Source organism: Dermatophagoides pteronyssinus, unplaced genomic scaffold (genome assembly GCF_027571235.1).
Source record: "Dermatophagoides pteronyssinus isolate colony J.1.1.1.1 unplaced genomic scaffold, Derpt_VIB-CSIC_2022.12 sq0004, whole genome shotgun sequence".
NCBI classification, from domain to species: Eukaryota; Metazoa; Arthropoda; class Arachnida; order Sarcoptiformes; family Pyroglyphidae; genus Dermatophagoides; species Dermatophagoides pteronyssinus.
In genome coordinates this window covers 3252678-3278425 of record NW_027461528.1, presented here as the reverse complement: position 1 = coordinate 3278425, position 25748 = coordinate 3252678, and the positions used below count along the sequence as shown (strand labels likewise).

The window sequence follows — 25748 nt, the reverse complement described above, 5'->3', positions numbered from 1 at the left end:
TGTCAAATGTCATGATGTTGTAGTTACAGTTGTATGTATGTAATTACTGCCTACGTAATCGAAGAGATAAGATTGAATGAAAATATGAAAAAATATGAATGGAAAAATTCATATTTACAGGTAGGCTGAATTGAATTGAATGTCATTTCATTTCAATTCAGAAATCAATATTATTATCGCCCTTTTTTTCGCTCCCAAAAAACAAAAACAAAAAATCTTGAAATTCAATAGGAAAAAAACCAGAAAGACACCATATATGTTGTTTGATTTGGGCGACAACCAAACAAAACTTGAAAACAAACTAAAATCGATGATGAAATCAATAAGGCGCCATTAGGAAAACTAACGTGTGTGTGTGTCATATTGGTTGATATAAACAAAAAATGGGAGGAGCCAATTATCAATATGTACCAATAATATGTGTGTGTGTGGGCGTATTAGGACCAACCCATAAAATAACATTATGGATAATGGAAAAAATAGGGGGCGGTGCATATTTCCAACAATTCACACATACAGTACATTGCCAAAAATATGATAAAAGTACGCGCAAAAAATGCACTTTACTGTTACTGTTGTTGTTGTTGTTATGTTTTTTTTTCATCCAAATTTTTCTCCATATCCAGATTTCCTTAGAAATTAGAAAAAAAAGGTGAAAAAAATAATAATAAACGATTAGGCTCCACCTTTTTTTCTTCGTAAATCAAGAGAGAGAGAGAGAGAAAAAGGTAAGGTAAATGTAGCGAAAGAGAGAGAGAGAAACAGAGAGAAATAAACAAAGAACAAGCTTGAAAAAAAAGAGAGAATGCCGCCATCACAAACTAAATACCATCATCATCATCGACATCATCGACAAACAACTACCACCATCATCATCATTCACTGATACTGATGTAGATGATGATGATGATCTTTATGATGATCAACCACCACCACCACCATCATCAACAACGATCGACCATCATCATCATTCATAGTGAACCATTCATTCATTTGTTGTTGTTGATGATATGCTTTATATCTTTTCGTAAATGTTCAATGTTTTTTCATCATCATTATCATCGATTTGATCGGCCACAAAAGTAGTCCAATTTCAATCAACAAACAAAAACTTACCGAATATACCGATGATACCGTGTTTTTTCAGTGTTTATCCTGTGTGAAATGTGTCACATGTGTGATATGGTTGGATCGAAATAGTTTTTTTTATTTATTGTTTCAAGCTTCTGAGTTGAGATTGATTTTTTTTTCGATTTCATCATCGATTTGTAATTTTCGAATTCAATGTGCGTACGTGTGTGGTGTGTGTCATATTGTTGGGTGTGCCAATGATGATGATGATGATGTAATTGATCAATCAATCAATCAATCGAATCGATTTGATTTTGATTTTATGAACTGGCGAGAAAAAAATCTGTTTTTTTTTCGTTGTTTGTTTATAACAGTGAAAATATTCATTTCAAGTGAAAATCTTTGTGTTGTTTTTCTGTTTGATTGAAAATTTCGTAAGGAAATTCTGAAGCAAAGAAAAAAAATGGAAACCTGCGTGTTAATACCATCGGAATTTAGCCTAATGCTGAGGGCAAAAGATTCATATCTACATTTGTTGAATGGATTGAAAAATTTAAAAAATCACCATCATCACCATAATCATCATCAGAATAATAATCGTCAACAAAATGCAACAGAAAAACGTACCGAATCAGAAACTGGTGTTTGTGTTTATAGTAATCAATCGATACCAAAAGGTACATGTTTTTTACCATTTCAAGGTACAATACGTTTGGATCGTTTAGATGTTTATTCATTATTAAATGATGATGATGTAAGTATTAAAAAAAAAAAACTTTTCGGCAAAATTTCTTTCAAAAAAAAATATTTTCGGAATCTTTTTTTTCAAATGATCCATTTCATTTCATTTTTTGGTGGGTAGAAATAGCGGCATTTTTTCAAATGTGAAAAAAAGATTCTTTTCATTTGATTCAGCCGCTATTGATGTTTACATTTTGTTTTGAATAATGATCATTATTATTTTTCTGTGATCTTTTAAAACATCAATAAAACAACAGAATTATCTGGAAATTTACAAAAAACAAACAAACAAACATATGGGTGTCGGGTTAAAATAGTTTTTTTTTTGCATAGGCCACACACACCGACACAGAATCACAGAATTTTTGCCACACACACACACACATATCGATAGAATCAACAGAAAAAATGTTTCTTTGAAAATCAAAGTTTTGATTTCATTTTGTTTATTTGTTGCCAAACTTTTCTGATTATTATGCGCGCGTGTGTGTGTGTGCGCCATTTGATGGATGAACTGCAATGAATGTTTGTCAATGTGTGTTTTTTGGTCGGAATATTTGATCAAACAAACAGAAAAAGAAGAAGCCGAACAAAAAAACATTGATGAATCGAAAGCAATTAGAAATCCATATTACCATTCAAGAAAAAACTACCAAAACAACAATCGTTGCCGTCAAAAGAAGTTAATCGATTTGTTTTCTGTTTGTTTGTTTGTTTCGATAATTATCATTATTACATGATGATCAGCATCATAATGATTTTGATTTTGATTTTTTCATTTGATTTTCGCGATATAAACACACACAAACAAAACAAACAAAAAGACAAACTAAGAGAGAGAAGGAAATTAACTTGTAATTGACAAAAACTGACTGAATGAAGAATTTTACTAAATAGAAAAATTCAAAGTTCAAACATCAAGAGAGTTAATTACATCCAAACAAAAAAACAACAACATTAAACTGTGTGTAAGGATGTGTTTATTGGGGGGAAAAAAGAATTCGTTTTATTAAAAGTAATGTACGAATCTATCGATTGTTTATTATTATTATTATTATTTTGTTGATTCGTTCATCATCGAATTTTGTTGTTGTTGTTTAATGATTTGATGATGTTATTGTTGTTGTTGTTGATGATCATTAAATAATAAGCAGGTGCGTACGTTTTTTCTTTTGTGAGCTACCGTTTAATTTTCTGCATCTGTCCAAAAAAAATATTTGTTGTTGTTGTTGTTCTCGAATAACAACAACAACAACAACAACAGCAATGATGTTGTTGAGGAAATTTTCTCGAAAAAAAATTGATGGTAGAGAAGATATGGAAAATGACAAGATTTTTTTTCATTTGTGATTCTGATGTCGAAAGCGAAAATTATGAATTTTTGCTGCTGTTGTTGAATATTTGTACATTCTTCAGAGATTCAAGCGAAAAAAAAACACGCAATCGGACAATCGACCAATGTCCTTCCATCCTCATAATCATTATCATCAGAAGAAGAAGACAGAAGACAGAAGACAGAAGAAAAAAAGTGAAATTGTAATAAAATTCCAAACAACAACAACAACAAAAAACGAATATCAAAAGTTCATTTGATTTCATTGAATGTCTGTTTCTGTGTTTTAAAAAACATTTTATTTCATTTTCAAAGAGATTCTTTTCGAAAAAAATTCCATCAACAAATCAACAACAACAAAATACCTTTGATTTTTTCAAAGTTGAATGAAATTCCCTGTCACTTTCGTTGTTTTATGCAGGTGATGAACATGGAATTAATTTTTTTAAAAAGAAAATTAGTCTAATTAATTTAGAAAAATAAAACTTGGCTAATTTTACACAAGGGGGAAAAATAGAGAAATTTCCCGGAAAAAAATTCCGGGAAAATTTTCTCATATTCACTTCTTAAAAAAAAAAATTCCTGATGCTTATTTATCACCAAGATGAAAGAAAGAAAATCTCAAAGATCACAAACATGATGATCATGAAAAATTACAAATCATTTTGATGTTTTTTTCTTTTTGTAAAATTTATTTCTTTTCATTCTTCAAGAAGAAAAAAATCTTAACGAAAAAAAAACGAAAGATAAAATGAAATTCGTGCGTGAGAATTTTTTTTTTTTGCTGGCAAGCAATTGCGTGTAATCTTTGGTTAAATTCAAGTAAGGAGGGTAAAAGATCTAGGTAGATAAGAAGGTTAGGTTAGATGATGATGATGAAGATAGATTAGATTTTTGTTTCGTTTCGTTTTGGTTGTCCAATAATGTTCAGGTTGTCTGTTTTTTTCGGTGCCACCCTCTTTCTCCCCCTCCATCGTCAACGCCCCCATATTTTCTTCGAAAAAAAACAACACGGGTAGCATCTTTACAAGCGAAAGCAGCTTCTGGTTGTTGTTGTTGTTGTCGACAATGTTGTTGTTGTTGAAAACCAGTTTTGTTGTTGTTTGTTTCGGGCAACAACAACAACAAAAAATGTTTGATGCTACCGAAAACGAAAGAAAAAATAAAAATCTAACAACAACGATTATAATGATGATGATGATGATGATGATGACAAAGATGCTTAAGAAGAATGTCCATGGATTTGGGAATGTCTGGATGATGATGGTAGCAGTGGTGGTATATCTCTTCAGTTGATAATGATCATTATCTTTTGATGATGATGATCATCATCATCAAAAGATCTTTCTTTTAAATGATTATTTTTTTCAGTAATCAATCGATAATGGCCATTTTTTTTAATGATGATAAAACAGACAGACAGACAGACAGAAAATTACCTGATGATAATGATGATGATGATGATAATCATAGTGCTACATTATGATTTTTGATCTAATTTTGATTTTTGATTTTTTTTGAAAAATTTTTTAAAAAAAAGAAAATCTTTCTGAAAATCTATATGAAATCGTTTTTTGGCCTTTGGTTACATTTCATTTTTTCTACTGTTTGGATATCGTAGATAGGTAATTATTATTTCGTTTGAGCATTTTAGCATCACGAATTAGCATCTTTTCTTTTCTTTGAATTCAAAAAAAAGTATCATTTTTTATTTTTGTTCAAAGAATTCTTTTCAACAAAGAAAAAAAGAAATCCATTCAATGAACAATGATGACCTATGAATGGAAAGAAAAGGAAGAAAAAACTTTCCAAAAAAAAACTTTTTCAGAAAACTTCTAAGAAAACTTTTCCAAAAAACAAACTTTTCGCTTTATTTCGCCATTCATTCATTCATTTATCAATGACTTTCATCCAGTCACGGTTACACTGTTTAATTTTTTTCCAAATCAAATTATGCAAAATATATTTTGCTTTTAGCTTCTTCTATGTTTTTTTTGATTTTTTTCAAGTATTTTTTCGTGCAAAAAAAGCTTTTTTTGTTTGATAAATGTGTGGCTTGTGTGTGTGTGTGTGGCCATCATCAGCATCGTTTATTGTGCATTACGTTTTTGTGATTTTCTTTTGTCTAATTTCAACAATGATGATTGATGACGCCCAGAAATTTACGCATGCGCTTGTTTTGTTCCCGTTTTTTTCAAATTTAGTTTCCTCCCCCATCATATCTTCTTGCACACACTATGCATCATTATTGATGTCATTTGATGCTGCTGACCAATCAGCAGTGACATAGATTCAGTACAGCAGAAAACAATAATGTTCCATAGTTGTTTTCTGTTGAGAATGTCATTGAAAATTGATGCGGATGATGATTCGAACCAAGAAAGAAAGAAAATTTGAAAAATTTGATGACGAAATTTGAACAAAACAAAACGGATTTGTTATGCTCAATTCAATGATGATGATGATAATGTTCAATAATGGTCAATGACCATTTGACATGACAATTTCATTGATGATGATCAATTTGATCCATCATCATTATCATCAAGGGATTGTATCATTTTAGTTGAAAAAGGGGAGGAGTAAAAGTCAAAAAAAACCTTGGACAACAATTAAACCGATAAACGACGATGTGATTATAGATCAGAAATTGCGCGTGTTTTTTGTGATTATAGCTAGCGCTATCGGTTGCGTGTGTGCGCGTGGCATTTCATTTTCAACAAATGATTCTCCTTTTTTTCAAATTACATAATAATCTTTGGTTTTTTTCTGTCTAATTTTAGATTTTCATTTCGCTTTTTTCCCTTGTAAAAAACTTTAATGATCCATTAATTAATCCTTTCCACTCCATCAGATTGTTTGTTTTTAAAAAATTGATCATCGATGGAAAAAAACAAAACAAAATTACCTGACCAAATCGATAATGATGATGATGATGATCTAGATTTATTTCATTTTAGTTTGTTTAATGAGTTTGCTTTTCTTTGAAGAAAATCTAAACTCTTTGCTTTTTCACATGATGATCGTTTAATTTGTTTTTTCGTTTTGTTGTTGTTGTTGTTTCAATACGATAAACAAACAAATAGAAAACAAATTAGAAGCAGCATCTGTGTATATAGAAAGTTTTTTCGGTAAAAAATTTCCAGGAAACTTTCCTCTATTCAAGTTTGATCTATCACTATTATGTTTGATGTTTTTCAAAATAGAAAATTAATTTACTATGTTTTCCATAATGAACCAATTTTCCAATGATGATGATGATAAAAAAAAGGGCAAAGCCTGTAACATTCAAAAAACAGTAAAACAAAAATCAATCGCCATTAATCCTCGAAAACGAAATACTTTATGGGATAAACATTATTATTATTATTATCAACAAAATGATGGGACACACCTGTGTGCAAATAGTCTCTGTCTATACATATATCACATTCAAGTTTTTTTTTTTTGTTACCTGTATAATTTTCTGATTTGATTCATGCAATGATGATGATGATGATGATGTAATGATGTTTTTTTACATGAACAGCATGATTTTAATTTCAAAATCGATAAAAAAAAACGTTGTTTAAAAAAATTACATAACACACACACACACACATTAGGTAATGTTTTAGGAAAAAGTTTCCGAAAAGTTTTCCCTCTGAATTTTTTTTTCAAATCTACTGAAACTGACGATCACCGACTGTGTTTGACTTCTTTCTTTTCTGTTTGTTTCAATTTGTTTCCAAGAAAGTTTCTCGCTTTGCCCTGAAAAGAGAGAAAACAATTGAACATTTTTTACCTTTATTATTAATGATGATGATGATAATAAGATGATCAAAGAAAACAACAAAACAAAACAATATTGGTAGCTGTTTTGTTTTTTTGGGTAAAACAATAACAGGTAAAAAAATATTATGGAAATTGAAATAACAAGACCTACCTGAAATGCATAAATATTATTATTATTTGATGATAATAATTCATTTTAGATGAAAATAGACAATTGGTTAGTCCATAGTTAGTTTTGTCTATTTCAATCTTGATGTGTTTCATGATTGTGTGTGTGTATGTTTTTCTTGATGTATGTACGCATAAGGTTAAAATAGGCAAGATAATTAATCATTAAATGGAAAACAGAAAAATATGATAAAAATCTTTATTTTTAGTTCATATTATCTATTATCAATGGAGAACTAAAACTAAACACCCGGAAAAATATATTGGATATGATGATTTTGTTTGGCTACAGTTCGTTTGTTGATAGTTACATTCGTTTGTTTTGTACTTGAAAATTTCTTATTGAATCTTGTTACAATGATGATGATGATCTTTACCTGATGATGATGGAGATAAGAGGTGTGGTCATTTCATTTGATTTTTTTGTTTTTGAAAAATGAAAAAAAAATTTCAAGCCAATTTGTTCATTGTCCGAATCGTCACCACTGTGACCATCACCACCATTTATTGAACTTTCATTTGAAAATTCCAATAAAGATCGATATTCCCCGATATGATTTTCAATATTGAATTGAAATTAAAAAACTTTAAAAATGAATTGGCTTGATTCGATACAAGCGAACTAAATTTCGATTTTGGTTCAATCATCATCATCAATTCATCATCAATTCATCTAACCTAACCTGAATGCTACCTGTTGTGCGTGCACGATTTTCCATTTCGTTTTTTGTTTCAACAAAAAAAAACAGAACAGAAACTTTAAACAATAACATAACATGACAAGCAACCGATAACCATATGGTGGTTGATCGAAAAAAAAATTGATCATCAAAATGATGATGGCCAATATTGGCTGATTGAAACACAAATTAATTTCATTTTTTGAAGAAAAAATTTCGATAATGTTCAGCGTTTCTGCTGGCTGCTTTAATTGATTTTTCCACTTTTTAATGGCCTGGTGAATTATTATTTCTAGTTTCGAAAGAAAAAAAACTTATTATCAAGTCTTTGGCCAGGTAGAAAGGTATATTAGTTAATTATATTCTTTGGATGCTTCTGTATTTTTTTTTTACCTGAATAAATGTTACTTATGAAACATTTTTTTTTTTGCGAAGAAGATTTTGTTCAGCAAGCGAAAAAACATAATCAACAGCAGCTGAAAAAAAGCTTGCTGAGCTAGGCCATGCCAAGCAAGCTTTTTTTTTATCTGACCTTTTTTTCCTCTACACAATTCTTTTCAATTGTTGAATGAAAAAAGAAAATTCATTATCAGCTGCTGCTGCTGCTTTTCGCCAACATTTCGCTTCTGAACATTATCATTATTATCATGATGAGCCTCATCATTATCATCAAAGTAATAATGATCATCATCATCCTCATCATGTTGTTGTTGTTGTTGTCCATTAACATCGACAACAACAACAACCAGCAACAACAACAACAACGATATTTTAGGTAGCGCGTTAGATATTTTTTTTCAAATTCAAATTTGTCTGATGATGATAATATATCTCAGGTGCTATACACGAATTTTCTTTCTTTCTTCATCAGTCTCTCTCTCTCTCTCTCTCTTGCTGTTTCAATCTCGAGAAAAAAGATTTTTTCTCATAAATTAAATGTTTTTCTTCTACTTCTCTTTGCTTTTTCCAATCTTCTTTTTCAGTTTCTGTTAAATGAAGGAATTTTTTCATTCGTTGATTAACAAACTACTGTAATGTGCACATGTGATAGAGATAGATTGATTGTCGAAAGAACATTGTTGTTTCTATGTATGTGTGTGTGCGATACGAGAAGGCAATTAGTTTTTTTTTCTTCTTCATCATCTTCTTTTATCGATTTCGAAACAAACAAATTTTCTATCCATTCATCCATCCATCTTGTTCGTTGTAACAGCAGCTCAACAGCAGGATGTCTTTTTGCTTGCTTGCTGCTTGAATCGAAAATTTTTTCGAAAGTTTTCGTTCGTTTCGTACAATTTTAATCAATAAAAAAAGGCGAGAGAGATGCCGAAATGATACTATGGTGGTGGTGGTTGTCGTTGATTAATATATTTGAAAATTATCAGAAAAAAAATCGATAATGTTCAATAGGGAAAAGTTTGTATGGAAAATTTTCCTGGAAAACTTTGAAGGAACATAAAAAAATTCTTTCCAGAAAAGTTTCTGGGAATTTTTTTTTTAAAAAAGAAAAAAGATCAAATTGATTGGATATCTATCCAATGAATATCGATTGAAAGCTACTTGAAATGAAATTTTTTTTGTTTTTTTTTGTTTTGTTTCAAACAAAACAAAAATAAATTAATGAACTGTCCAAGTCAATATGTTCAGTTCATTAGTCTTTGTCCATATCTTTTTTTTGCCAAAGAGAGAGAGAGAGAGAGAGAGAGAGATACGGTAATAGACATCATTATCATTATTATGATCTTTTTCTTTCAAGATCCTGGACTAGAAAAAGTGGACAAACGAAAAAAACAATAAAAATGATAACGATAAACTGGTGGTGGTGGTGGTGTTGGTTGACATTTAGAAATCAATCTCTCTCTCCTTCATCAGTCAGTCAGTGTTAGTTTCATTCATTCATTCATTTCGAAAAATTGTGTGAACCCTATGGTTCTTTTTTTTTTTTTTGTTACCTGGTTGGTTGTCGTTAAATTTTTCGTTTTTCACAGGTAAAAGTCATTTGGAAGAAGCAGAAAATCTGATAAGACAAAGAAAATGTCACATTTATTTTATTTTAATCAGTTTTTTTTAAAAAAAGTCCAATATTTATCTATCGATCGATCGATCGATAGATCGATTTCAATCAATTTTAAAACAAACAAACAAACAAAACAAACATTGATGAATGTTGTCGAGACGATTGTCGACAATTTTTCTTTTCTTGAAAACAGTTAACGTTATTTCATTTGAAGGAAACGTTAGTTTTGTCTTTGGTTGTTTTTCAGTTTGTCGTCGTTTTACTTCAAATTATCATCGGATTCATCAATGGTGGTCAGGTTCTGGAACCACCACTAGTAGTAGCAGCAACAGTGAAACAAGATTAGAATCGATTGATCAATCGATTGATTGATAAAATAATTACATCATCATCAAGAGGAATTCACCTGGCTACCTGGCTGGCTGAAAATGTTATGTTTTCACAAATGAAAAAAAAACATCATTTTTTCCATGTGAAATGATCATCATACTGAACAAAAATCGTGTTAATCCTGTGTTAGTGTGTAGGTGGTGGTTTTGTTGATGACAAAAAAAAAGTTACGACTGTTAAAATAGCCAATGAACTTGATTTCTTCTTCAAAAAGTCAAGGTATTATCATCATTTTATGATGATGATGATCTTCACACAGTGAAACGAATGAAAACGGTCATCTAACTTATTTCTGATAAACCATGTGATAATGATAATGATGGTGATTAACTTGTGACGAAAGACGAAGAAAATCTTCATGAGAAAATTTTTCTGTCTCTCGTCTTTTCTCTTCTTTTTTGACATTGAAGAAAAAGAAGAGAAATTCTTTCACCAAAATCAAAATTCTGATTTTTGATGCTAATTTGATTTGTCTTATCGTTTTTGTTCACTGTTTTTTTAACGATTTTTTCGATTTTGTTTTTGAAACATTAAAAAACCAAATGCAAATCATAATTGACATTATCGATATTCAATCAAATTGATAAATTGAAAACTAGAGAAAAAAATATGAATTGCGAAAAATTGAATTATGAAATATGAAATATGATCTTTCTAGAAATGTTTTTTCGTTTTTTGTTTTTGCTTTTGATTAATTTGCCCATGTTGTTTGGTTGATGATGATGATGATGGATAAATCAATTGATTTCGAAGAAAATATTCAAGTGGATCGGTAATGTCCATCCATTGATGATGTGGATGATTTATTTTGTCTTTTTTTTGTGGCAAACATACACAGATAATATATCATCAAACTGACTAAACCTAACCTAACCTAATCATCATCCATAACATCAGCATGTGCCAAATTTAAGAAAAACAAAAAGATGCAAACAAAAACATCATTAATTTTCTTTTTTCAAAAAAAAAAAGATTGAAAATGAAGAAATCACAAAATCATTGATCGATAATTGATTTTTAGTTCTGATTCTTAACCAAACCAACCAATCAATCACATTGATTATTCAAATCGTTCGAATTATTGATTGTTGTTGTTCAGAATTGGCAGAGAAAAAAAATCCAACCAACCAACCAACCGATCAGCTAGAAATGGAAAAAAAATCTGATCTTTTCAGCAAAAAAAACCCCTCTCCACTTTGAAATCTGGTCGATCATGATGATGGTCATGACCATCAACCAGATAATGATAAAGTGGACGAAGAAAAAGATGGAAAAAAATCCATAAGAGGATAACCATGGTGTTTATTTGATGATGATGATGATGATTATCAAGGTGGTTTATGTAAAAAAAATGATTTTCATAAACATATTTTTCAAAATGAAATGAATGGAAAAAAAATTATGATTAATTGAAAATTATTAAAGATTTGATGGTTTGTTTTTTTTTGCAACGAAATATGCTTGAATACTTACTTATTTACGGATAATGTTCATCAACAGCAACTATATGTATCCATGTTGTTGCTGTTGTTGTTGTTTATTTCTCAAAAAATAAAGTTTCCCTCTCTCTCTCTCTCTCTCTCTCTCTCTCTCTCACTGATGAAATAGATTGAATGTTGGATTTCAAAACGATGATGATGATGATGATGATGATAAATTATTTTGTCATTGGACATTTTTAAAGATTATTTGATTATTGAATATGATGATGATGATCTTATGATGATTTAAGGAGAGAGAGAGAGATAGCGAAAAATAAGTCACACAAAATTCATAACAGGATGATATTCTTGAAAAAAAAATTCAATGATAATGATGATTGAAAGAAAACTTTCTCCAACAACTTGTATATATTTTGGATATATCTTATCATTTTTCTCATTCACTTACTTACCTGCATTCACAATTTTGATTATAATCAATATTTTTTTTCTTCGAAAAAAATTAATATGATTATAAAGATGATAAATAGAAGAAACAAAAAAATGTTTATGGAAATATTTCTTTCGATGTTGTTGATGTTGTTGTTGATGGTGATAATCATCAATTTGATAATTTTCCATTTCTGGTTTGAAATGAAAAATGATTTTTTGATTTCGAAATAGTCTTTATCTCTCGAGATTCTGTTTTTTTTTTTTTTGTTTCACCTGTTCGCGGTTGATTGTCACCATAATGATGATGGTGGTGGCCAACCAGCAACAGGTATCATCCAGGATTTGACCAGGTCATTGGTTTTGAAAATTTGTCACTATTTTGACCTAACCAAGTTTGTGAAATTCACAAAAAAAAATGTAACCTCCAGCTGCGTATATCAAACTTGGTGTTCTCTTTATCTCACTGTTTCTGACATTTTTTTTCTTTCGAAACATTCCTTTTAATAGATGGCCAAAAAACGATATCTAAAAAAAATAATTTTTCAATTTAAAATGTGCCATACTGGCTTCAAGATGATCATTGAATGACCAGGAATGATTACTTTGAGATGTTTGAATGAAAGTATAATTGATTAATATTTTATTCAAGGGAAAATAACAATCAATAAAGATCGATATGAAGAAGGATCATTGGGCAAAATTCAAAAATGATAAATGATTTTTGACTTTTGATTTTTTCGAATGAAAAAATTCAATCAATAATCTTCTGGGGAATATCTTTCGTTTTCAGAAAACTTCTTTCCGAAAACTTTTCCTCATTCTTTTTGAATTTTGAATTAATTGAATTTTCTCCCTTTTTGATTGATTTTTAGATACGAAATAAATTCGGATGTTTCGATGAAATACGTGAAATTGATCGAAATAAAAAAATTCGTCATTGTAATTGGATACGTTTTGTAACGATAACTAAATTATTAAATGAAAATGTTAATCTAATCGGTCGGATTATAAGGGGTGAAGTTATTTATGAATGTATACAACGTATTGATTCGAATAAAGAAATTGTTGTTTATTATGATCTCAAAAATATTGATGATTTTAATATGAATTATCAACAACAACATCAGCAACAACAACAAACATCATTATTTCATCAATTTTATCCATCCATGTTTGGATCAACATTTTTTCGTCCTAATCATCATCATCATTCGTTTATTTGTCGTCAAACGTTACAAGGTAAGTTGTTTTTTTTTAAATTAACCCTGGAATACCGATGTGGGATCTTTTTGTAATTTTTAAAAATTTTTAAAAAAATCTTTTTATAGATAGTCCACTTGATCTTTCAATGTCATTATTAGCATCACCATCTGAATCATCAACAACATCATCAATATCATCAACATCATCATCATCTGGATCTAGATCTGGATCATCATCCGGTTCTTATTCATTTTTACATCAACAACAACAACAGCAACAACAAAATGAAAATCATCAACCCTTTACATTTCCATTTACATCAATGTTGTCAGCCGCAGCAGCAACAGCATCAGCAACAACAACATCGACAACAGCATCGTCAGATTATCATTCACAAGAATTTCTGACATCCAAACAAATATTAACAGCAAGAAAATTATTATTATCATCATTAGCGGCAGCAGCAGCAGCTGCTGCTGCTGTTGCACCATCATCAACAACAACAATTTCGCAAACAACAACAGCGACACCTAAAACAATTGATCTCTCAATGACCAATATCAAGAATAAAATTCAACTGAAATCTCAACCAAGATTACCAAGTTCACCTGAATCGGTTATCGATGATATTATCAATGAGGAGGATGATGAAAAAATCAATGTTGATAATGATTGTGATGATATTATGATCGATGTTGATGATAATCATCATCATCAACATCGAAATGGTGATGATATGGTTGATGATATTGTTGATGATTTTGTTGATGATTATGAAGAAGAAGAAGAAGAAGTTGATGACGATTATGATGATGATGATGATGGTCATTTATCAGCCGAATCATCATCAAATACAATCAAAAGTCATTCAACATCATCAATGACAATGAAAATGATTAAATCAACAACAACAACAACAACAAAAACATTAACAACAATGAAAGCAACAACAACAAATAGAAATAGATCATCGACAAAATCTTTACAAGCAAAAAATACAAATGCTGCGGCTGTTGTTGCGGCAAATCAATCAAAATCATCAACAACAGCAACAAAAATTGTATTAAAAGATATTGAAACAATGAAATCATTAGCTAATCATTTAGTAGTGAAAAAACCACGTGAACGTACAATGTTACCATGTGAATATTGTGGTAAAGCATTTGATCGTCCATCATTATTACGTCGTCATTTGCGTACACATACGGGTGAAAAGGTAACAAATTTTTGGAAAAGATTTTTTTCCCGGGAAATTTCTCAAATTTTTCTTCTATTTTTTTTAGCCACATGTTTGTGATGTTTGTGGTAAAGGATTTAGTACATCATCATCGTTGAATACACATCGTCGTATACATTCGGGTGAAAAACCACATCAATGTAAGTAATATATCGAATATGGGAAATATTTTCCGAAACTTTCCTGAAAAATTTTCTTCATTAAAATAATTAGTGTTGATGTGATAATGATGTGCCAAATGATAGCATTTAGGAAAATGTTTCTTTTTCGGAAACTTTTCCATCACATAATATTCACATCAAAATTGCATTTCTTAATTTTCAAAGATTAGATAAGAAAATAAAATTTTTAAAATTACGACAAATTTCTTCTCTCCCTCTCCCCTCACGAAAGTGATGAATTACATCACACGATTCTCCCCTCTCTCTCTCTCTCTCTCTCTCTCTCTCTCTCTCTCTCTCTCTTGGCATTGATATCTTGTTAATGTGTTATTTAGTTATAAGTCGATAAAGATGTTTCAACAAAATGCTGATGCTAATGATATCTAATTTTCTATTGTTTTTTGGCTATTTTTACCTTATCATAATAGGTCCAATATGTGGAAAACGTTTTACAGCTAGTTCGAATCTTTATTATCATCGTATGACACATAATAAGGTAAGTGATTCATTTTTGTCAAAAAAAACTATTTACACAGTGAAAGGTCAAATGTATGACACGTGCCAAGTATAACAACTACTCTTATCTTCATTCTTCGGTTGTAATTATCAACACCATCACGGTCTAAAGAAACCACAAACATCAATTAGCTAGTTTTGAACAACAACAAAACGAAAAAATCGGCAACGTTCCAGTTGGTTAAATTTCCTTTTCACAATAGGCCACCATCACCACCGCTATTTCTACTTATGTATCTCTGTGTATAACTTTAGTTTAGTGACAAACAAACGAAATTAGATAGGTGTCAACTACAACAACAACATTTTTCTGTTTTTCTGTTTTTGTTTCCTATTCAATTAACACCTATAAATAAATAAATGATGACTTTTAGTTAGTTAGTTAGTTAGTTAGTTAGTTTTCATGATTGAATGATAACGATATTAACACCTCTCTCTCTCTCTCTCATCATTTCATTTGTTTTTACGTTCGTGTAATGCATCAATGATCATTCATTACTATTTATTTTTTCATTGAGAAAAACAAAAACAAAAAATGATTTTGTTCTTTTCGGTATTCGGGAAAAGTTATTGTTTTTTTTTCTACTCTCTCTCAATTGATGTGCAACTTGTTTATTATGATCATTTTAATACCCGGTTCATTTTTTTTCGGACGCGAATCAAACAAAACAGACATAAAATACTTTTATGAATGGAGAAAAAAAATAACACTGTCTTGTCGATTTGTACCGAAAATATTATCATCATCATCGTTTATTTATAAACAAAATAAAGTAAAGCAAAGAAGATTTTCTTAGTTCTTCTTCTTCTTCTTCGTGTGATAAGTTTAGTTGTGTGTGTATATCATTTCATTGTTTTTTTGTTTTGTTTTGAATAGAGTGTGGGGGGTTAATGTTTTTAACACACACACACACAGAGGATTTGGCGGCATCCTTTTTTTTTGCCAATAATAGTTTATTTATCATGTTTATGTTTGTGTGTGTTCTGTGTGGAAATAGATTTTTTTCAGTTTAATATTCGGTAATTTTTTACATCGAAGAAACTTTCCGGAAATAATAATCATATCATTTCATTTTATTTTGCCGAAAAAATTTTCCCCCCATTCAATCGGATTATGGGTTAATTTTGGCGATCAATATGGAATGATCATGTTTTGCCCTCCTTTACTTTGTTTGTTTGCTAAAATCATCTTAAAATTCAGACAACTACAGAGTGATTCCGAAACTAAAAAAAAGACCGGCCGCTTATTTTTTTTCACTTGAAAATAATCCACCAACCAACCAACATTCAACCATCAATGATGCGGCAGCGGTAAAAGATGCTTATTAAAAAAGTATAGTGGATGTGAAATGAGATTTCTGTTTATTTGTTTTGTTTGATGATTTTTTTTTGTTGTCTAAATATTTATGGGTTTTTATTTCGTTGTTGTTATCTGATCAAAGGTTTTTCACCAGTTGAAAAAAAAGGAGATCAGTGAAAGAGAGAGAGAATGGGATTAATAGTTGAACTTTTTAATCCATTTTTTCCCCTCAAATTTTAATGTTTTCTTTAATCCTTTACTCTCCTGTCTGTATCGTAAGTTCCTTGTTCTCACCGAAAAAAAAACTTGACCAAAAAAAAAACTGTATGATTAAAATGAAGGGAAAAAATTGTTTTCCAGGTAAAAGTGAAAATATTACCTGAACCAAAAAAACGATTCAGGTAAATTCAGCCAGGTCATTATCATCATCATCATCATCAGGTGAAAACAAACTACCTTGTTGTTGTACAGTAGCCTTTTTTTCTATGGGCTATTTTTGATCATTAATTTTTCACTAAAGGTAAAAACTAATTGATCATTTCTCTTACCTGAGATTCTATGATAATAATCAACCGAAGAATGAGGGAAAAAATCATTTCAGAAAAGTCTTTTACTATATGATTACGAATATTTTGGTTGGCAAAAGAATTTGTTTTTTTTTTGGTGATCAATTTCGCGGCGATCGATTGGAATTTTTCAATGTTTCAAACATTGAATGTTATTGATGATCATCATGGTGATCATCATCAACATCATCAGGCTACTGTATGTTCACGGAAGCCAAATGTTTTAGGTTTGTTCGTTCATTATTCAAACAAACCATAGTGATTTGTTGGTGGTGGTGATGGTGGTGGTTTATTTAATTTTTTTCGTTTTTGAATTTTCAATACAGGTTGGTTGAAAGTCAAGAGATTTCTTTTGCGTGACTTTTGGTCACGATTTTTTCCTCTCTCTTCTTGTTGTTGTTGTTGTTTCTGGCACTGATTTTCAACTTTTTTTTTATCTTGACTTTATCCGTCTTTCAAGATTCTTTTCTTTTTCTTGTTTTCGGTATATCATCATCATTATTATTATCATTTTTTCCCTTACCATACCAAGCAACAGATCAGATAGATTGATAACACCACGCGCAAACAGAGAGATAAAGATAGATAGAAAACAGTCTTGTTGTTGTTGTTGTACAAGCCACACCAAATGATAATAATAATAATAATCTCTTGTGTTGTTCGACTACTACTACTGATGATGATGATGACGATAATGATTTTTTTGGCTACCGAATTTCTTCAACAACAACAACAACAACGTCATTATCAATGGATTTTTGAATTTAATTTGTTGTTGTTGTTGATGATCCTGATGATCCTAATAATCCTGATCCTGATGATGATGATGAACATTATCGATTTTTTCAAATCAAGAATTTCAATCAAACAAACCGCGGCTTTTTTTGTACCAGCAACTAACACTGTGTGCGTTGTTGTCGATGATGTAAAATTGACGGCGGCAATGAGGAGCTCTATGGATTAAATCAAACTAATCTAAAATGATGATGATGATATTGATCTACTAAAACGTGATCTTCTTTTTCTATCACTATCGATATCGATCATCGATTGTCGTGTCCATCTCCGTTTCTCTAATAATGTAGCCAATCGCATTGATACAAATTTCAAATCAAAAAATCAAAAAAAAATTGTTATCATTATCCATTTTTGGAAAAAAAAGAATATAATTGTATCAACCATCGTCGTCGTGATGATGATTACCTTTTGTCGATGATCTATATGTGATAATGGTCTTTTTTCATCATCATCATTTGCCACTTATCTCTTCTTGGCTACTGTTTTCTGGTTAAAATAGGAAAAATATCGAATCGAGTCGAAATAGAATAGAATCTATTTCAACATCATCATTGAACAATTATCTCGATTTTCTTGTACGATTTCATAATCATAGGTATTATGACTTTTGAAATCAAAAATCAAAAATCATGATTTTTTCATACACGTTGAATGTCTATTCATCGAACGAAGGAAAACTTAAATTTCATTTTAAATCAAAAAAAAATCTGAAAATGAAAAACAGCAAAAATTCCAGTAGCCAAAAGAAAAATAAAAAAATAAGGGAGGTGTAAAGGAAGGTTAAGGGTAGGTTTGATGATGAAGAAATTCTTTACCAATAGCCAAAGCCATCATCATCATAATCATCATCAGGTGTCTTTTTGATTTTTGAAAAAAATATCGTACCTTATTGTTCGTGAATAGATTTTCTCTTGATGATCATGATGTGTAATCATGGTGATGATGATAATAATCCAGAGATAACCTCGAAGTAGATAAAGGTAGAAATAGCAAAAAAAAACCGAGAGTGAATATGATGATGATTATCTTTCCCAATCTCTCTCTCTCTCTCTCTCTATCTCTCTCTTTCTCTCTCTCTCTTCCTATCTCTCTGAATGGATGATAATGGTGGTTACCATACCTGAAATATTTTTTTTTTTTGATTCGGAGGGTATCATTCCGTCGACAATGATAATAATGGCTGACCATCATCAAATCCACCTGACATTATCCATCATGATTCAACCATACCTTCTTTTTGGATGATGATCAATAATAATAATAATAATAATAATAATAATGAACGAGTAATGCCAGTAGGCAGATAAAGAAATGATGATGATGATGATTATGATTTTCAAACTTATCATCATCATAGCTAGACATTGAAATTGTTTGTTTGAAATTCTTTCAGTTCAACAAACGAAACAAACGAAATCAGTAAAGAAAAAGAAGAATAAAGGTAGTGCACTACCTTTATAAAAATAATAATAATAATATTTTGACCCTTATATGTTTCGTTCGTTTGTTTGTTGTAGTTTATAAACATACTTTCGGTCGAAATAGACACCATACTTGTTGCACACCATACACATTCTATCATATCAATGACAGTGGCAATTTTCAAAATTTTTCAAAAGAAAAATGTTTCAAAACTGCAGAAACTTTAATTGAACCATTGAACTAAGGTGTGTGTGTGTGTGTATAGTTTTCTATTCTTTTGAACTACCATTATGACGATGATGATGATATTGACCATCATCATCATCATAATCATCTCTTTTGGTATTAGACATGATGGCTGCTGCTGCTGCTGCTGCTGTATTGGTATGTGTGTCCATCATCAACCAGGTAACTATACATTACCATCATCATATCGAACAAACAGAGCCAGAATGAAAGAAAAAAAAAGATCATTTCATTTTCAGCTGGTGGTGGCGATGGTGGGGTAGACATATAGACAAATATAAATTATATATTACATTTGATTACCATTAGGTTACAATAGCCGCTATTATCCACAACAAAAAAAAAAAATCTAATGTAACCACCAATATGATCTACGAATGATGATAATAATGATTACCAAGACCAAGAACAAAAAAATATTACCAATCGTCATTGGATGATAATAGTGCTTGTGTGTGTGTATGTATATGGTACAGATGGATATTTAAAAAGAAAAAAAAAATTTAAAAATTTAGCCAGGTAAAGTACCTTTGTCTATCATCAAATAATGATTATTATTAAAACAAAAAAAAAACAGAATTATAATTATCCATTCAATGGCAATTAGATTGATTTTCTGGGGTTTTTTTTTATTTCTGTTTGGCTTCAAACAACCAATTTGTTGTTGTTGTTGTTGTTGTTTTACCACAAAAAAAACCTTGAATTAAATTTTTTTTTTCGTTGATAATGTCTTTTGCTTGTTTCAATATGGTTTGTCGCCATTTGTCCAGACAATGTCGACTATATCGACAGCCAAAAAGATGCTGTTCGACTAATTAGTTTGATAATAATAGTGTGTGTGTGATATTTAAAACATCATCGAAAGTGTGTGTGGGAAAAAATCTTTTCTGGAAAGAAACTTTCCGAAAAAAATTCTCATTTAAAAATCGATTGATTAACTTTTTTTTTGGTTACATAATGATTTCCATTTAAATTTAATTCAATTTAATCGATCGATCGATTGATTCTTTTGAAAAAAAATCTATTTTAACCTTACTAGCCAAACAACAACAACAAAAAAACATTGATCCGAAATGAATGAACTAAAAATTCTTTCTTTCTTTGTTGTTGTTGTTCAACAAAGTTAGTCGTGATGATCATCAACATCATCATTGAGGTCAATAAGTTTTTCCATTATCATCATCATCATCGATCGATCGATCGATGATCACCATCATCATCATTAAACTATTTCTACACAACCTAAATTTTTTTTTCAATCAAAAAAAAAAAAAAAATAGTAATGGCCCTTATGGTTCTTCAGTTTAGTTTTTTTTTCATTATCATCCACAAAATACGTTATTGGATATTTTGATTGATGATGATCACCAACCAATCACCATCCAATTCAATTCAATTCATTTTACATTTTCATGCATGATTTGTTGATTAATAGTTTCTTGTTCGCCATATCTTCTGTCTTTTCTGGGTTTTTCAGTTTTTTAAAAAAGAAAGAATAATTCTTAATTAGAAAAATTCGGTAGCCATTAATAATTATGTTTGTGGGTTTTTTTGTTTTTGTTTTTTTCCAAAAATGGCATCACGCAAACTGATCGATTTTGTTTGCTTCGGTTTTGCATTGGTTTGGTTTTTGGTTTCATTCAAATTTCCTTCCATTATTCTTTTTTTTTGTCTGCGTTAGATGAATATCAAGTTTGACATTTTCTTTTCTTTTCTCTGTCGATTATCCATAATCAATCTTTTTTTTCATTCAATCAATTTTCGATTGTTGGTTGGTAACGTTTTAATTGATCTAGAAAATTAGTCAGTAAGTCAGGCTCACGATCATCACGAAAATTCATCAATAATAAATCTTTCAACAGCAGCATCAATTTTTTTTTGTTTTGAACATTGATTGCATCCAGCCAAGAAAAAACTTTTCCATAAGTTTCATACAGAAAAATTACCTGTTGCGCGTGCTGTGTGTGTGTGTGGCGCAGTGTGTAAACAAGCTAGCGCAACAAGTTTTCAATGTCATTATCGATTCGATTTTAATTTGATTTTTTCTTTTCTTTTCAATTTTCTCAGGTAAAACCACATGCTTGTCAATTGTGTTCCAAGTCATGTAAGTAAACAAAAAAGGATTAATTTTTCCTGGGAAATTTCTTGCTAATTTCAAACTTTTTCTTCATTTCTCTTTCCTGGAAATATTTCTTCAACTACAATAATTACAGTTCCAACACCAGGTGATCTTAAAAGCCATATGTATGTACATAATGGTTCATGGCCATTTAAATGTTCCATTTGTAATCGTGGTTTTAGTAAACAAACTAATCTTCGTAATCATGTAAGTTTACTTTTAAAAAAAAATTCAACTATTTTAACCTTAATTGAATTAAATTATTTCTTATTTCTTATTTTAACCCTTTGCCCTCCTCCATTTCTTCATTCATTCATTTGATTCACTTCATCATTGAATTATCATCATTTAACTGGATCATTCGATTCTTCGTTTGAATTTCATAATTTTATCACCCAAAACAAAGATGTTATTACATTCAGGTATGGCATTTTATTCATTGATTGATAGAAATTCTTATTAATCATCACTCTTTCTCAATGATCATTGAATATCACACAAAAGTTGACAATTTAAGAGCGAAACTCTTTTTTTTGTTGTTCTGTTTTACTTTCTGTGTGATTGATTGGATTTGCTCGACACACACACACACACATCCATCTTTTTTTCTCGTATCTTGACCATCAAAAAAACGAACAAACAAGCCACCATCATTGATGTTTAATTGCAAAAATCAGGCAATGTTGTTGTCGTCGTCGTCGTCGTTTTTTTCGCGATTAATGATGACGTTTGATGATGACAATTTTTTTTCTTCTTTAGTTTAGCTTAATCAACAGCAAACAACAAATAACAAAAAATGTCTAACTTGATTAAATTCAGGGTGCTATCTACATTTGTTATCTCTCTCTCTCTCTCTCTCTCTCTCTCTCTCTCTTGCTGTGTTTATCTTGCTATGTTTATCTTAATTTCATTTCTTTAATTACAAATTTATCGATAGGTGTGGTTCTCTCTCTCTCTCTCTCTCTCTCTCTCTCTCTCTCTCTCTCTCTATTTGCTAATAACACAGGTATATATGCATGTAATTGCAATTAATTTGTTCTCCAAAAAAATTATAATTACCTGATTAATGAATCTCGATAATATAATCATGATAATCGATGATGATGGTCGATGATGGATGTATGAATTGCTTGAAAGAAGAAAAAAAAACCCCGTTAAAAAAACAAAAAAATTTTATTCAAATTTTTGTTTAATAATATTCAAATTTGGCCCATTCATAAATACAGTCCTTTATTCATGAATACAGTTGTTTGATTCTAATTAAGATTTGAAAAAAGCAAATTTCTTTAAAAATGAATTTGATTATCTTGTTGTTAATAGCGGTGGTGGTGGTGGTTGGTTAAATTTTTTCCTAGAACGAAATTATCAAATTCAAATTATCGCAATTTGTGAATAAAGTGGAGATTTTTGATTTTTCCATTCACTAAAAAAACCGGGTCAATTGACTTTTTGATTACTTTGGGTATAATTATTGATTGTGAATTCAACAACAACAACAGCGAAAAAAATTCATAAATTCCGTAATTTACAAACATTCAGAGCAAAATTCATTCATTTCATTCCATTACAGATGTAAATTTAAAAAAAAAAACATCCTACCATATTTATCCTCTTTTGATTTGTAATGTAGAGTTTGAAAATAATCGTGAAAATCTCTGAACGAACAATCATCATCATTATTATTATTGATTGAATGAAACCAAATTTTCCAAAAAACCAATCTTATCTTTCCATTCATTTTACCCGGCTTTTGTTGTTGTTGCTGTTGTTGTTAATCATGATCATCAGCATCATTTATTCAATTCAAATTCGGACGCAGAGAGAGAGAGAGAGAGGGAGAGAGAAAATGATGATCAGCATTCGATATTGTAATCAATATGAGAACAGCACATCTTTCTTTCTTTCTTTGTTGTTGTTGTTGGAGATGAATGAATGAATGAATAATTTATTTTACATTACTTATCTAGATCAACAAAAGAAAAAAGAAAAAAAGATCTAGATCCATACATAATAAATGAATGGTAATGTGGATGTAATTCGTTGTTGTTGTTGTTGTTGGCCATTATTTTTCTTGCCCCTCTCTTTGTCCTGACGGGTTATTATTATTTTGAAAAATAATAACCGGTAATATGTATCGATGTTTGAATATCATTTTCCTGTTTCGGTCATTGAATAATCGATTGTATAATCGATACAATCGATTATTCAAAAAATACTGATTCCGTATCATGATACCTGTCGCCGTCGCCGTCGCCGCCGAAAAACACAAATCAGACACTGGCAGACATCATTTAATTCAATTCAGCAAAAGACACTTATGGCACACAAAAATGATGATGATTTAGTTATTTATGAAATTCATGCCATCATCATCAAATTAATTTTCACAGGTAAATCTTTTCATTCATTGAAAAGAAAACGATGAAGATGAAAAAAATCCTGTTCAAATGATGATGATGATTGTAAATTATAACAAGTTTTTTTCTTTTTTGTTCTGTCTGTTCACAAAAATATATCGATACAGTGATTTTTAATTATAGAAATCACGGTATAATGTTGATGGCTGAATGATCGATTTTTTTCGATTGAAGAAAAAATATATATCATTTTCCAAGAGAGAGAGAGATCATCATTCATTTTATCTTTTATTCAATTTTTTTTTTTTGAAGAATGAAAAATGCTGAAACGCAATTCGAATGATAAATTGATTTTTGAACAAAAACTGGATTTAAAAAATCCATTCACAAAGAAGAAAAGATCATTGTGTGAGGATGGTGTGAGGGTGTTAATCAATTCGATTATTCAATGATGATGGTCAGGCGATGATGATTAATCTAATTCAATAGTTTCTTTGATTGAATTTTGAAAAAATCTTTAATTTGAAATCTTTTTTTCTATTTTGACCCTAATAACCAAAAAAAAAAACAATGTTAAAATAGGAGATAAACCACATGAATGTGAAATCTGTCAAAAAAGATTTGCATTAGCATGTAATTTACGTGCACATATGAAAACGCATGATGAACAAACGCAGCAACAACAGCAACAACGTCAATCGCCGCATCAATCATCGCAATCAGCATCACCAACATTGGAAAAATGTTTACGTTGCAGTCGTAATTATCAGATGAATGGTTTGATTACATCATTTGGTTATTGTCATGATTGTTGTTTGCTAATCAATGGTAATGTTGCAGCAAATTTAGTACGGCCATTACGTTAATCAAAATAAGAAAGAATTCCTGGGAAAAATTTCTGGGAAAATTCCCGAAAAACAACTGCCAATAGTGCGATAAAAATGGAAGTCATCAACATTTTTTTGTAAATAATTTTTCTTGAAATAGCCAATTTTGGAAATTTTCATTTCAATTAGATTTTCATTTAGTTTTTTCATTTTAAATTTCACATATCTTTGATGTTTGTAAAAATTTTTTTACAGTTTTTTACTTTTTGTAACATAAACATCTCACATTATCAAATAGTCGTTTGTTTTTTCATACATTGAAAGTACACCAAATCACACCAAAACACACGCCCACTTTCTTTAATTGTTCTCTCTTATCATTCACACCACTTCAGACTCCTCCTACTTGCTCCTCCCACGTAAATTTGGGCGCCAAAATTTAAAATTTATAAAAAATTCAAAATATCTGTTACAATCATTTATAAAAATCCACAAAAATTGATATTATAAATAAAGAAAGATTATAAAATAAAATAAAATAAAATTCTTATCATTATTTGGCTTTACCTTTGGTTGTTGTTATTACTGGTTACTGTGGTGTCATAAATGATGATTGCTCTGAATAATAATTATCCGAAAAAAAAACCGAAAAAGAAATGATCAAATCTGATCGGTTTTCTCGATTTTATATTATTATCATTTCACATTCAGACATTTATCGGGTTTTGCCTGTCTAAATTCAGCTAATCTGATACCAACTTGTATGACACCGAACATTCCTTTTTTTGATTCCAAACCCAAACACAGACATATTAGATCGATGATGCGAAAACTGGAATATTTGAACTTGATATTTAATCATCAACAGTGGTTTATTTATTATCAAAAAATTTCAATAAAAATCCTTTCATCATTATCTTTATTGGAGTTTTTTTTTCATTGGAAATC

General features: G+C 30.0%; 1 protein-coding gene across 2 annotated transcripts; it reads left to right on the top strand.

Moving 5' to 3' along the window:
- The first annotated feature begins 673 nt into the window (after positions 1-673).
- LOC113797632 (uncharacterized) lies at positions 674-25356 on the top strand. Of its 2 annotated transcripts, XM_075819504.1 has the most exons (9): positions 682-1825; positions 12921-13287; positions 13377-14467; positions 14535-14628; positions 15078-15145; positions 21565-21601; positions 21711-21823; positions 22023-22038; positions 24556-25356. In XM_075819504.1, exons 1-9 carry the CDS (start codon positions 1535-1537, stop codon positions 24837-24839), a joined length of 2361 nt encoding a protein of 786 aa, XP_075675619.1. In that variant the 5' UTR covers positions 682-1534; the 3' UTR covers positions 24840-25356. The 2 variants fall into 2 exon arrangements, with proteins under 2 accessions (XP_075675620.1, XP_075675619.1); XM_075819505.1 differs by lacking the exon at positions 22023-22038 and having other exon boundaries at positions 674-1825; positions 24556-24745.
- The last annotated feature ends 392 nt before the right edge of the window (positions 25357-25748 follow it).